The 14,337-nt window shown below is 38.1% G+C and overlaps 1 protein-coding gene across 1 annotated transcript in view; it reads left to right on the top strand.

The window, feature by feature from the left end:
• Positions 1-3,904, top strand: part of LOC127184685 (odorant-binding protein 1a-like) — a 101,964-nt gene extending 98,060 nt beyond the window's left edge. The window contains exons 6-8 of the mRNA XM_051141027.1: positions 2,731-2,876; positions 2,989-3,050; positions 3,778-3,904. Of these exons, the coding sequence (XP_050996984.1) occupies positions 2,731-2,876; positions 2,989-3,050; positions 3,778-3,904 (335 nt within the window). The remainder of the gene's footprint in view (positions 1-2,730; positions 2,877-2,988; positions 3,051-3,777) is intronic.
• The last annotated feature ends 10,433 nt before the right edge of the window (positions 3,905-14,337 follow it).

Here is a 14,337-nt window from a genome sequence, read left to right as displayed (position 1 = left end):
CCGAAATTCGTGGACAAATGGATTGAACTAGAAATTATCATAACGAGTGAGTTCACCCAGAAGCAAAAAGAGTTTAATGGTATATACTCACTTATATAGAGACACTAGTCCAAGGGGTATGTCCCCATGAAAAACTTTCCCAACAGGAAAGTGGGTCAGAGGGGAGGACATCCTATTGAGACTTTAGGTGTGAGAAGCCTGGGAGAATGAGGAAATAGAAGGATCCAGAGGGTCCTGAAAAACTACAGGCAGGTCTGGGCCCTGGGGTCCTCCTCAAACTATGGCATCAGCCAAGGAAAATATAGGCAGTAAACTTATAACCCCTACCCAGACTAACCGATGGACAGGACATTCTCCACCGTTAAGTGGAGAAGGAGTTCTGACTTACACACAAACTCTGGTGCCCCATATTTGACCATGTCCCTTGGATGGGAATGCCTGGTGGCACTCAGAGGAAGGATAATACGTCACCAAGAAGAGACTCGATACCCTATGAGCATATACAGGGGGAGGGGGTCCTCCTCAGTCACAGACATAGGGAAGGGGAAATAGGGGGGAAGCGGGAGGGAGGAAAAAATGGGAGGATACAAGGGGTGGGCTAACAACTGAGATGTAATTTGAATAAATTAATAATAAAAAGGAAAAAAATTAAAAAACAAAAAAAAGAATAATTTTTTTTTAAAAAGCCAAACCAAACCTTGTAAGAGACCCACATGAATGTACATTGTACAAGACAAGTTTTCCTGGATTTCATAAACATGACTTTCATTCAAAGATAAAACCAGTCATCACAAGAGGTAATGAATAAGGAAAAGAGTATAATATAGACACAGAAGTAAACATCAGTACATGTGATGGTTTTTTTTTCCTTTCATTTTCCTTTTCCTTTTCTTAAATGGAGAAAGCTGCCTGATTTAGGAGAGCATTCATGATTCTGTGTTCTTTAGCAAATTCATTTCCTGTATAGTCAACTGCAAACTACAAATCACCTGTTGATCTATTGATATTAATCCTTAAAATCTTCTATAACTGTGTCATACAAAAAATATGAGCAAACTCCTTTTTACTGTAGAATGGTTTAAATCTAAAACCTTCTTCAGAGTACCAGAAGTGGTAATTATTGTTACAATAAAGACCTTAGTGTCTATCTGAAATTTAAAAAAGGAAAGGCTGATTTTTTATCTACCAGTGACTAATAATGAGAGACTGAAATGCTGTGGTATAATTGGATTAGAAATTAGTGGATGTTAAGGTCAACAATTAATAAATGGGACCTCATGATGCTAAAAAGCTTCTGTAAGGCAGGAGACACTGTCAAGAGAACAAAGCAACAGCCTACAGACTGGGAAAAGATCTTCACCAACCCTACAACTGACAAAGGTCTAATATCCAAAATACATAAAGAACTCAAGAAATTAAACACCACCAAACCAAATAACCCAACTGAGAAATGGGGCTAGGAACTAAACAGAGAATTCACAACAGAGGAATATCAAATGGCTGAGAAACACTTAAAGAAATGCTCAACCTCCTTAGTCATCAGGGAAATGCAAATCAAAACAACTCTGAGATTCCATCTTACACCCATCAGAATGGCTAAGATCAAAAACTCAAGCAACACCACATGCTGGCAAGGATGTGGGGAGAGAGGAACACTCCTTCATTGCTGGTGGGAATGCAAACTAGTACAACCACTTTGGAAATCTATCTGGTGCTATCTCAGAAAAATGGGAATAGGGCTTCCTCAAGACCCAGCTATTCCACTCCCCGGAATATACCCAGAAGATGCTCCAGCACACAACAAGAAAATTTGCTCAACCATGTTCATAGCAGCCTTATTCATAATAGCCAGAACATGGAAACAGCCTAAGTGTCCCTCAGTAGAAGAGTGGATAAAGAAACTGTGGTACATATACACTATGGAATACTACTCAGCTATTAAAAACAAGGAATTCCCGAAATTTGTGGACAAATGGATTGAGCTAGAAATGATCATAATGAGTGAGTTAACCCAGCAGCAGAAAGACTCAAATGGCATATACTCACTTATATCTGCATACTAGCCCAAGAGGCATGTCCCATTAAAGCCTTCACTTACCAGGAAACTAAGACAGAGGGGAGGACATCCTATTGGGACACTAGATGAGAGAAGCATGGGAGAATAGCAAAGTAGAAGTATCCAGAGGGTCCTAGAAACCTACAAGTAGAACATTATGATAGGCAGATTTGGGCCCAGGGGTCCCGCTCAAACTAAGGCACCAGCCAAGGACAATACAGGCGGTAAATTTTAAACCTCTACCCAGATCTAGCCAATGGACAGAACATTCTCCACAGATGAGTTGAGAGTGGGATATGACTTTCTCACATACTCTGGTGCCTCACATTTGACCATGTCCCCTAGAGGGGGAGACCTGGTGGCACTCAGAGGAAGGACAGCAGGTTACCAAGAAGAGACTTGATACCCTATGAGCATATACAAAGGGAGGTAATCCCCCTCAGGAACAGTCATAGTGGAGAGGAATAATGGGAAAATAGGAGGGAGGGAAGAATGGGAGGATACAAGGGATGGGATAACCATTGAGATGTAACAAGAATAAATTAATAAAAAAATACGTAGAAAAAAACTTTATTGAGAATGCAAGCTTGCCACAACTTCCAGTTGCCTCCTTCTGTGTCATCCTTGTGATTGCAGCTTCTTAGAGCTACTAAGCTGTCCCCTTTTCCTTCCAGATAGAAAGATGTTGGTCCCTGAACTGACAGTGAGCAGGAGAATATCTACTACTGAACATCAGAGTCTTCTTAAAATGATTGCACTTAAAGAAGCACCTTGCAAAGGATACTCAGGATGGGTTAATGTAAACCCACCTTTATCCAAGGTACAGGTTTCAGTGAGCTAAGCTGCTCTGCTGGGACCTTGGAGGGTATGTAGGCAGCATGTTGCAGGACTTAGTGGAAATAAGGCATGTCATCTCCAACTTGTTCTGGTAGGCAGCATTCTTCACACTTGAAGATCCTGGTGGTGGACATAAGCCTGACAGAGATAACACCAGGTAGACAGGTCAACACAGCTGAGGACCAGTGGGTGTGAGTCATTCATGGTGGTGAGTCATTTGGGCATTGACATAATGACTGCAGTACACCTTATAGCAAGTCAGACACATGCAGTTCTCCTGGTGTGTTCCACAAGTCTTACAAGGTTGGGCCATATCTAGGCCTGCTGCAGGAATGGGGCATACTGCCATCAAATGGGGACACAAGGATAGTGGGATGACAGCATAAAATACATCCTGGGCATTGAAATCCTCAAATCTTTGTGTAAGCATCAAGCTGTTCATTTCTTGACCTCCAGCTGCTTCTCCTGGCAGGCTCTCCTCAGATTCAAGAGCCTCCTGAACTCCACTACTAATTTCCGAAGTACTGAGACTCTCAATAAGCTGGCTAGGGGACCGCTGGGCTGTTGTTCCCTGTACAGGTGGCACTCCTATGCCCTGCTTGTTTGCATATGAGTCTGGAGGAGTTGAGATTGGTTCAATTTCACCACAGCCTCCTCTGGGGTGCTCTGGTTAGGTGTGGCTTTGGTGGTTGCTGCTGAGACATGCTGGTCCATTGTGGATCCTCTTACAGTCTCCTTTATGGTACGCAGGTCCACTGCAGCTCCCTTAGCTCTGAAGACTGGTTCTGAGCAAGTACTGCCTTATCTATCTTTGCTTTATCCTGGCCTAGAGTAGATTCTTTTGCAGGTAATATAGCTAAGGTTTTCCTCATGCTTGATTCTAGAACCTCTCGTTTTGATGTGGTCATTCCCTTAGCTGGGATGGGATTAGCCATTTTGGTGACAGACTTAGAACTGCAGCATTCTTCTTTGCTTACCATTCTCATCAACTGCAAAAGCCAGAATCTGTGATGGACTTGGATGGTGTCAGAGATTGAGGCCAGAGCTCCTGGATATGGAGGGCACAGCAAGGAAAGCAAGGGGGGTGGATCTCCAAGGAGGGAATGGTTGCAGGCAGGCATAGATTCAGAGATGGATGTCAACTTGTGTCCACCCTCTAGAATAAGGATAAAGCCAACATTGGCAAGGGCCATCAGCTGATGGGTAAGGTGAGCATAACCATTATGGGTCAAGTGGCAGGCCCCCAGTGCCCCTCCTTGTGCAGCATCAAAGCTTGCTATATATAGCCTTTATTATGTTGAGGAAAGTGCCTTGTATCCCCGATCCTCTAAAACTTTAAACATGAATGGGTGTTGGATTTTATCAAATGCTTTCTCTGCATCTAAAGAGATGCAGAGGTGTGAGGTTTTTTTTCAGTTTGTTTATATGGTGGATTACATTGATGAATTTCTGTATATTAAACCATCCCTGCATGCCTGGAATGAAGCCTACATGGTCATGATGAATGATATCTTTGATATGTTCTTGTATTCATTTTGCCAGTATTTTATTAAGTAGTTTTGCATAGATGTTCATAAGAGAAATTGGTCTGAAATTCTCTTTCTTTGTTGAGTCTTTGTGAGGTTTAGGTATCAATGTGACTATGGCTTCATAGAATGAATTTGGTAATGTTCCATCCATTTCTATCTTTTGGAGTAGCTTGAAGAGTATCGGTATTAGCTCGCCCTTGAAAGTCTGGTAGAATTCTGCACTGAAACCATCTGGCCCTGGGCTTTTTTTGGTTGGGAGAATATCAATTGTTGCTTATATTTTTGTAGGGGTAATGGGACTATTTAGCTTGTTTATCTGTTCTTCACTCAACTTTGGCAAGTGAAATTGATCAAGAAAATCGTCCATTTCCCTTAGATTTTCAAATTCTGTGGCGTATATGCCTTCAAAGTAGGATCTTATGATTCTTTGTATTTCTTCAGAGTCTGTTGTTATGTCTCTCTTTTCATTTTTTATTTTCTTGATTTCAATACTGTCTCTCTGCCTTTTAGTTAGTTTGGCTAATGGTCTGTCTATCTTGTTGATTTTCTCAAAGAACCAGCTCTTGGTTTTGCTGATTCTTTGGACTGTTTTCTTAGTTTCTAATTTGTTAATTTCAGCCCTGAGTTTGATTATTTCCAGACGTCTACTCCTCTTGGGTGTTTCTGCTTCTTTTTTTTTCTAGGACTTCCAGTTGTGTCATTAAGATGCTTATGTGCGATGTTTCCAATTTCTTTTTAAAGGCACTTAGTGCTGTGAATTTGCCTCTTAGGGTTGCTTTCAATGTATCCCACAAATTTGGGTATGTTGTTTATTCATTTTCATTGGATTTCAGGAAGTCCTTGATGTCTTTCTTTATTTCTTCGCTGACCCAGGTGTCATTTAGCAGCCTAAGTGTTCCTCAGTAGAAGAATGGATAAAGAAACTGTGGTACATTTACACTATGGAATACTATTCAGCCATTAAAAACAATGAATTCCTGAAATTTGTGGACAAATGGATTGAACTAGGAATGATCATAATGAGTAAGTTAACCCAGAAGCAAAAAGACTCAAATGGTATATACTCACTTTTATCAGGACACTAGCCCAAGGGGCATGTCCCATGAAAGTCTTCACTTACCAGGAAAGTGGGACAGAGGGAAGGACATTTTATTAGGTCTCTAGGTGAGAGAAGCATTGGAGAATGGGGTAATAGAAGGATCCAGAGGGTCCTAGAAACCTACAAGAAGAACATTGTGATGGGCAGATCTGGGCCCAGAGATCCTGCTCAAACTATGGCACAAGCCAAGGACAATACGTGCAGTAAACTTCAAACCCATACCCAGATCTACCCAATGGACAGGACATTCTCCACAGCTGAGTAGAGAGTGGGGTCTGACTTTCACACGAACTCTGGTGCCCCATATTTGACCAGGTCTTCTGGATGGGGAGGCCTGGTGGCACTCAAAGGAAAATTAGCATGCTACCAGGAAGAGACTTGATAACCTATGAGCATATACAGGGGAAGGAGGACCCCCTCAGTCACATTCAGAGGGGAGAGGAGTAAGGAGAAAATGGGAGGGAGGAATGAGAGGAAACAAGGGATGGGATAACAACTTAGATGTAATATGAATAAATTAATAAAATATATTTTTTAAATGTCTTATTGCAGTATTCCTTCATCTCAAATGCTGAACAATGCTTCAATAACATTTACTAAATGATTATGTATTGCAGAAATCACTCATTCAGGGAGCAGGTTGGAGTATATGCAACATTCTAAATAAAATATAATATTTTCATTTAAAAATTATTTTATATATACATAAAATTGTATAAATCATTAGACAAATTATAATTGGAAAAATTATTAAATATATCAGATAGAATGTCATATGATATACTCTTATAGTAAATATAATTACAATATAAATTATGATGTTATGTATTACTTGTATATTTAAAACACATATATAATATGCATACTTAATATATTGTATCCTTTTATATAATATAATACATTTATTATATCACATATTGTAACTGTACACTACATAATATATACTGCAATAAAAATAAAGTATGTTGCTCAGTTGGTAAAGTACTTTGTAAGTTTACTTATAACACTCTGTTACTTTATGCCATATGCATGTCACTTTATAATGAAAATTATGTTTATATATTATAGCTTATACTTTATACTTATATATAACTAAATGTTTGTTATTACAATTTGTGTTTCATGGTACTCCCATGTGTGTGTGAAAATTTTATTCTTCATATCTATATGTGTTTCTTGAGCATTTACATTGGACTCTGCTTTTTCTTAGTGTTTGTTTTGTCCTATTCTGTTTTGGTTTTAATTTTATTATTTTTGTTCTTGTTTTTAATACACCTGTATATTTTCCTCTGAAAAAGAGGGAGAGTGTGGATTTGGATAGATGGAAAGGTTAGGAAGATCTGGATAGAGTTTCAGGAAGGGAAATGGTATGATAACATAGTGTATTTTAAAAATCTACTTTCAATTTAAAAATAAGATGGGTTTTAATTATATCAAGGGTCTAAAAATGTATTTAAATATAATTCATGATGAATTTCAGTCACAGAAGTGGGAAGTAGTTCAGATACAAAAATAGCACAGGCCTCCCTCACCAGGCCACAGAGGCACAGGATGTGTTTAGTACTGATGTGATTTGCTGTACTCCATCAATATAATCCCCCATATAAACAAACTGAAAGAAAAAAACCCACATGGTCATCTCATTAGATACAGAAAAAAGCATTTGACGAAGACCAATATGCCTTCATGTTAAAAATCATGGAAAGATCAGGAATATAAGGCACATACCTAAACACAACAAAGGTAGTATACCTAAAGCCTATAGCCAATATCAACTTAAATGGAAAGAAACTTAAAGCAATCCCATTAAAATCAGGGACAAGACAAAGCTGTCCACTCTTTCCAGATCTCTTCAATGTAGTACTTGAATTCCTAGCCAGAGCAATAAGACAACTAAAGGAATTCAAAAGGATACAAATTGGAAAGGAAGAAGTTAATGTATCACTACTCACAAATTAAATGATATTATACATAAGTGAATCCAAAAAAATTCTACCAGAGAACTCCTACAGCTGATAAACACCTTCAGCCAAGTGGCTGGATACAAAATGAACTTCAAAAAATCTGTAGCCCTCCCTTATACAAACTACAAACAGGCTGAGAGAGAAATTAGGGAAACTACACCATATGCAATAGCCAAAAATAAAAATAAAAAATTATGGAAAGGTACTTTGAACAACACAGAAACACACACACACACACACACACACACACACACACACAAAGTGGGTTTATAAAGAAAACGTAGTCACCAAAGGTCTGCTATTCTGCAGAAAATGGAATTATGGCTACGGACATGACTGAATTAATTGAAGTGTGCTGGTTAGTCTTATGTCAATTTGACACAAACTAAAGTCTTCTGAGAGAAAGGATAGTCAAAAAAATGCCTCCATAATGTCAGGCTCTAGATAAGACTTCTGGGCTTTTTTTGAAAATAGTGAATGATGAGGAAGATCCCAGTGCACTGTGAGCAAGGCCACCCCTGTGCTGGTGGTCCTGGGTTCTATTAAAAAACAGTTTGAGCAAGGCAGTAAGGAGCATCCTTCATGGCTTATTCAACAACAGCTCCTGCCTCTAGGTTCCTGTCATGAATGGGTTCCTGTATTAACTTCTTTCAATGATGAACTATGATGTAGACGTATAAGACTAATAAGCTCTCTCCTTTCCCAAGTTGCTTTTCGTCATGGTGTTATTTCCCAGCAGTAGAAACTCTAAGACATGAAGATACACGAAATTTACATAGGAGAGTGTTAATTATTTTTAGTTAACTATTTATTGAGTCAGTAATAAAGTATATCCTTCCAACAACAGATGTTTTGATATGAATACTAACAAGTTTTTAACAAGAAGTAATCATAATTTTCTTAATTTATTTTAAACCCAAAAGACGAAGAAATTCTACCAAACTGACTTGGTTAAACCCAACTTTACCCCATAGGTGGCAAAACTAGATGCAAGAGTAATAGGACTATTGGCAATATCCGTGGTAATTATCTCAGTTGATACATAAAATTCATAATATTAACTTTAAGAAATCAGATAGTGGTCAAAATAGTTACTGGCATACAGATCCCAGCTTGCAATTTGTATATGCATATTTAGAAGGAGGTATGTGGATAGGTTGGCAAATTAAAATAAATGGACTTTGAAATATTTAAAAATAAAGCAAAGCATAAGAGGGTATGGATAGTGTAATACATGATATAAAAAAAGAATCATCAATATTGGACATTGAAGATTTTAATTGTGGTTGTGAGGAGAGAGGTAGGGCACAGAAAAGGACACAGAAGGGTTAGTAAAATTAAGCGTTCTTGAAAATTGACACACAAAAAAAAAACTACTGGAAATATGTGAGCTAATTAGAATCTGAGAAAAATTGTGGGACCCAGATAAAATTGGGTAACATGCCAGCTGAGGACAGAAATTTCCCACAAATAAAATGAATAAAATGGATGAATTAGAAAGGTCCTTTCCTAACTATTAAAAAAACCTCAGAACCTCTAGTGCCACATTTTCACATAATTTTTATTTAAAAAGGGAATGCACAGAAGAACCTTTAGATTACTACATAAATGGAAAGAAAAGAAAACAGAAGAAACAAGGAAAAAACCCTAAATATAAACATTGACTCCAATATAAAAGGGCAGAATAATAAAGAGCAAGAAATCATCAATAAATTTTTGAGAGGTGTTAGCAGGCTGTTGAAAAGGAGATGTTTAGCAAAGTTCAATTCAAAGTCAGACATCAAAGAGCTCAAATCTTGGGCACCTCTATAAGAACAGAAAGCCTAGAAGAGACTACACCCAGCTGGATATAGGGACAATTACAGAAATTTAAACCTGGACAGTGGACAGGATCCCGAGAGTGTAGGGTAGCCCTTTCAGGCCACAGAGTAAAAGGCCACATGTAGTACAGTGGACACTAGATAAACTAAGGTCAGACATTAGAGGAGGAGGGATCCCCTTTCTAAGGACTAGGAGAGGGAGGGAAATGGAATGAGAGAGGAGATGGGATTGGGAGTTGATGAGGGAGGGGGTGGGATCAGGAAGGGATGAGAGAGGGGGCTACAATGGGATGTAAAGAACTGAACTGCACAAGAAGCAGGCAATTTATATTCCTAATCCCACTACATGGGAATAGCTCTGAGACTGGCAGAGATATGAATGTAAAGGCATAGAGAGGCCTGATATTGGTCACAGATTCTCTGTGACCTAGTATTAGAAAACATTATTAGTAAGGCATGTAGGAAGATTTGCAGATGCCTTCCATTGACTCATACAATGAAAAAAAAACTAGCTTTAATTGTTCTGTGCATCCCGCACACCTCATACAATTATAATGTTAGGATTGTATAATGCTTGTGAGAAATTATGCTCTCAGAACAAAACAGCCAGACACTGATGCTGGGTCAGACATGACAGAAATCATTCCTCTCAGCATGATGGATGCTGACATCCTGCATCCTCCTAGCTCCAGCCCCAGATGATTCTGGTACTGTTACACATCAGATTTGGACAGTATCCCAGACAACATTGTAGAAAACTTCTGATCCAATTTGGACCACCATTTCAATCTCCTTCTAAACCTGGAGCCTCTCAATATTTAAAAACTGAACCACAAGTGCAATCACTAGATTGCTCTCCACTTTGGGGGGACCATTCTGAGGTATTATTTGCCCCAATTCAACCTGAAGAAACCTTAAGAGAATGATGCCCCATTCCCTCTAAGGGAGGGTGGTTGTATAGTTTGCTGTTTTCTTGCTTGATCTACAGATGCTTATTCTAATCAGGATGTGGACATAAGACATTATTGGCCTTATACAGAGAAAAAAATTAGGGAAAACACAGGAAAGTCTCTCTTTGCCTTTATCTTGCATACATAGGCAATGAGATGGGAGCTGAAAAGGAAGAAAGGGAGATTTAGGAGCACAGAGGCAGGATAGAACAAAAGATTGATGATTGAAGCTACTCTTTAGCTCAAGGCCTTAATTGTTACTTGTAATGAAGGTTATGTCTAAGCTTTATTCCTTTTCAACTCTCTGAGGGCCATTGAAGAGAAGATAGTATAGTTTTATAACAAAGTTTAGGTGGTTAGGGTATAAAATCGTTTTAGATCAAGATAAAGAAGTTAAACTATTAGAGTTGAGGTAGGATAGATATTGGCTTTCATTCAGAAATTTAGACCCAACAAGACAGGGAAGACACTTCAAATGAGACGAATGCAGATGGCCAATTCACTATGAATGTAACATGTATAGAACTCATTATTCTCATGATTGTCACATGGTTCTCCCTGCTGTATGTAGTTTGTTTTATACATGTCTAATAAAATAAATTTATTATAAGAATATACTTATGTTTCAGTAAAAAATAGTATTTGTTTTAATAAACTCCTTAGTGTTTTTCCTCTGTTCATAGAGTTACATCTGGGAACATAAGACATGAATTTCTTAATTAGGTAAGCTGGAAGAGACTTAGAAGAACTAGTCATTTGTAGCTTTAAAATCTTGGATATAGGAGAGAGAAACAAACTTTTCAGGAAAAAAATCACCATTAAAAAATTCATTGTCCTAGGTAATAGAGAGAGACAGGCAAGCAGACAGTCAGAAGGACAGAAGTAAATTTTATCAACATTGGATATTTGGAGTTTTGCATTATCTTAGAGAAATAGTTGATAGAAAATGGATATATATAAGAAGATATTTATATCCATTTTATATAACACCACATGTATTCAGATTGTATAAAGGAATCCCAGAACAATGAACACAAAGAATATAAATGTCTATTGATATGATTAGAAGACTGTAGAGGATACAGAAATGGAGCAATCATGTAACAAGTCATTTTATTCATTCTGAAAACAAAAATTAAAACTCCAGTATGAAATCATAAAGAATCTATTACAATGTCTCTGTGCACAAAGGCAGAGTTTGGCAAAATAGCAGAGGCAATTGAATCCCCACAAGGGTTTGGTAACTCTGAACTCATACAGGTGCCTTCCTCTGCTCACACTGATCCTGAGCATCAAGCCAAGGAACACAGAAGCTGACGTCTTGAGAAACAGAAGTGTGTAAGTCACCCGTCTGGTTTGAAAAGGTCAATAAGCAGAGAAGCATATCTTTGAAACTTTAAGTGGATTATAAGGTGGATTCTCTACTCATTCTTGCTGACTGTTACAGGAACACAAAAGCACATGAAAACTGGTGTCCCTTTCACTGTTATTTTTAGAATTCCAGAATATGGGAGACCACACACTTTCCATGAGTGTCACAAAACAGATATATCTTTTTTTAATTATTTCAAACAGTGGTTTATTTATGGTTACCTCCAGTAATGTGCCTCCATTTTAACAATGTTTATAATCTCATACTTAAGTAAAGTATTCTGACAATTCTCTTTCATGTCTAAAGTGCTCATGTCAAACTTCTCCAAATTCATTCACCCAACAACCTATTCCTGTCTCTGTATTATTTACTTTAGTTATTTTGGCCCTATGAATTTATTCAAGGATATGTGTGTTATCATGACTTTGTAACTAACTCATAGGCTCTAAAGGCCTCACAAGGCAGACAAGGCAATACTTTTCCTACCCCAAATTACCAGTGGCCTCTAATTCAGAAAGGAAGTGTTCAATCCCATGATCCACATCTTCATCAATGCCCTCTAGTAAGTAGGCAAAGTCTAGCAGAGGCCTTGTAGGTTAACATGTTAGCTGTTAAGAAAATTACAGAACACATAAATATTGAAACACAAAGTATCAAAAAGAAGCCTCAGTGCAAGTCTTGTCACTCCATAGCCTGAAGACTGTGGTTTGAAAAGAAGAAGGGCAGGGAGACAGAGAGAAATCAACGACAGAGGAAAGGAGAGAGCTAAGAGACAATTTTTGGTAGGATCATAAAATTGTAGACTTAATTCTGAAAACAGTGTGGAGGGTTTTCTCTCAACTAGTCAACTAGTAAAAAGGAAATGTACCATGTGACTCAGTTTTCTGTCTTTGTGGATTGTGCACAAAGGACTTTACATCATTTTCATAGATACTTGCTCATCCCTTCTCAGTTCTACTCAGTCCACAGTAGTTAGGATAGGGAAATAGCCTAAATCTCCTACATCTATCTAAATGCTAATGAAACATTTAAACAACTACACCATGGAATGCTATTCAATGGTAAAGAAAAATGATATCATGGAATTTACAGATAAAGGGCAGGCAATATAAAAGACCTTTTTGAATGAGTTAATCCAGACCCAGAAAGACAAATGTGGCACCGTCAGTCTTTCCTGTTCCTCCTAGCTCCAAATTTCCAGAAAAAATATTGGAATCACATGAGACTGTTTAACACTGATCCCTAATTCAGATAGCTCCATTACTTTCCTCCCCTCAGGGCTCAGGGTACCAGGTAGAATGGGAGCTAGAAAGAGCATTATACTCCTAGGTGCTGGAGAACACCAAGGAAACAAGGCCCTATGAAATGAGTGAGACAAACACACACATGAACATGCAGACTCTGAATCAACATGCAGATGGACTGCACAAGTCTGCACCAGATGCAGTCCTAGAGTGCAAAGAAAAGAGTGCATATGTCTCCATTCCTAACCCAGATGCAATCAGCAAAAGAGAGTTATATTTAACAGAGTACTAAACCTGAAAGGAGAACTGAACACATACACCGTGACTAACCCAGAATGAAAATACAATTAAAAGACATTTTCAAATAAACAGTTCTCTCCAAGTCAAAATGTAACAGGGCAAAGATCACCTTCCTTTTAGGCAATTTGAAGCATGATTTCCATTTCCAATAGAGTCCGTTTGCACATATACACAGTTTTTCATAACATCATTGTTTTTGTAGACATTTATACTTGCTATCGTTTCTTTCCATCAGCAACACTTGTATTTACTAGCAGTGCAGATTGACTATATTTCTCTATTCTAAACTGGTTTTTTTTTTTTTTTACTAATTTCTCTTATACCTCCAGACCCATGGTATAGAAGATAATGTTCTGGGAGAATCAAAAATTAAATATATTGAAAATCTTAAAATAAAGGAAAAATGATGGCTGTATCCTTCTAGGAAATCCTCCTTACTTTTTAAAACCTCGGCTTCTAAGGGTGTGGTTCTTCTGGCTCATCTTGCTTAGGACACTCATTTACATTCACTTAACTACACAGTGTTATGTTGAGGTTCAAAATATAGCTTAAAATTCATGGCTCTTGTTTAAGTGATCATATAGAATATATGCATGTGCATTGTGACATTTAACCACCATTAACATTCTGGAGACAGAGTCATGATGCGTAAATGCTATCATAGAGGTCGTCCTGCGACTCTGACAGAAATGCTCAATTAATCATCACCACATACCAGGACCTTAAGCCAAAGCTTATTAGTTTAGGAACATAAGGGCCCAACAGGAAGTACTGGGCAGCTGTAGGTTGTTTTAATTACGAAACATTGGTTGATTCCATACCACTCCTTCTAGCTATCTGTATAAAAAGGTTTGCATTTCAGATCCTACACAATCACCAACTTATTTTGAGCTTCTACAGAAGAGAAAACACAGGCGCCATCATGTTAAAATTTCTGCTGCTCGCTTTGGTATTTGATTTCGCTAAGGCTAAGGTAAATTCATTGGGTCTGTGTGTATGGGAGCTTTCTCAATAGCCTATTGCTATGGATATGATAAGTCATTCAGTCAATCCATGCAAGTCACATTCATGAAATAACCTTTCCGGCTTTCACTCAGCTAGGCACCCTTTCCCAACCATATTTTCCCTAGGAAGAAAAAAAGTGAATTGAGAGAGAAAGGGGGTAG

The sequence above is a fragment of the Acomys russatus genome, chromosome X (genome assembly GCF_903995435.1).
Source record: "Acomys russatus chromosome X, mAcoRus1.1, whole genome shotgun sequence".
In the NCBI taxonomy this organism is placed as follows: Eukaryota; Metazoa; Chordata; class Mammalia; order Rodentia; family Muridae; genus Acomys; species Acomys russatus.
The sequence above is the reverse complement of the archived record's forward strand: the minus strand, read 5'-3'. Positions and strand labels throughout refer to the sequence as shown.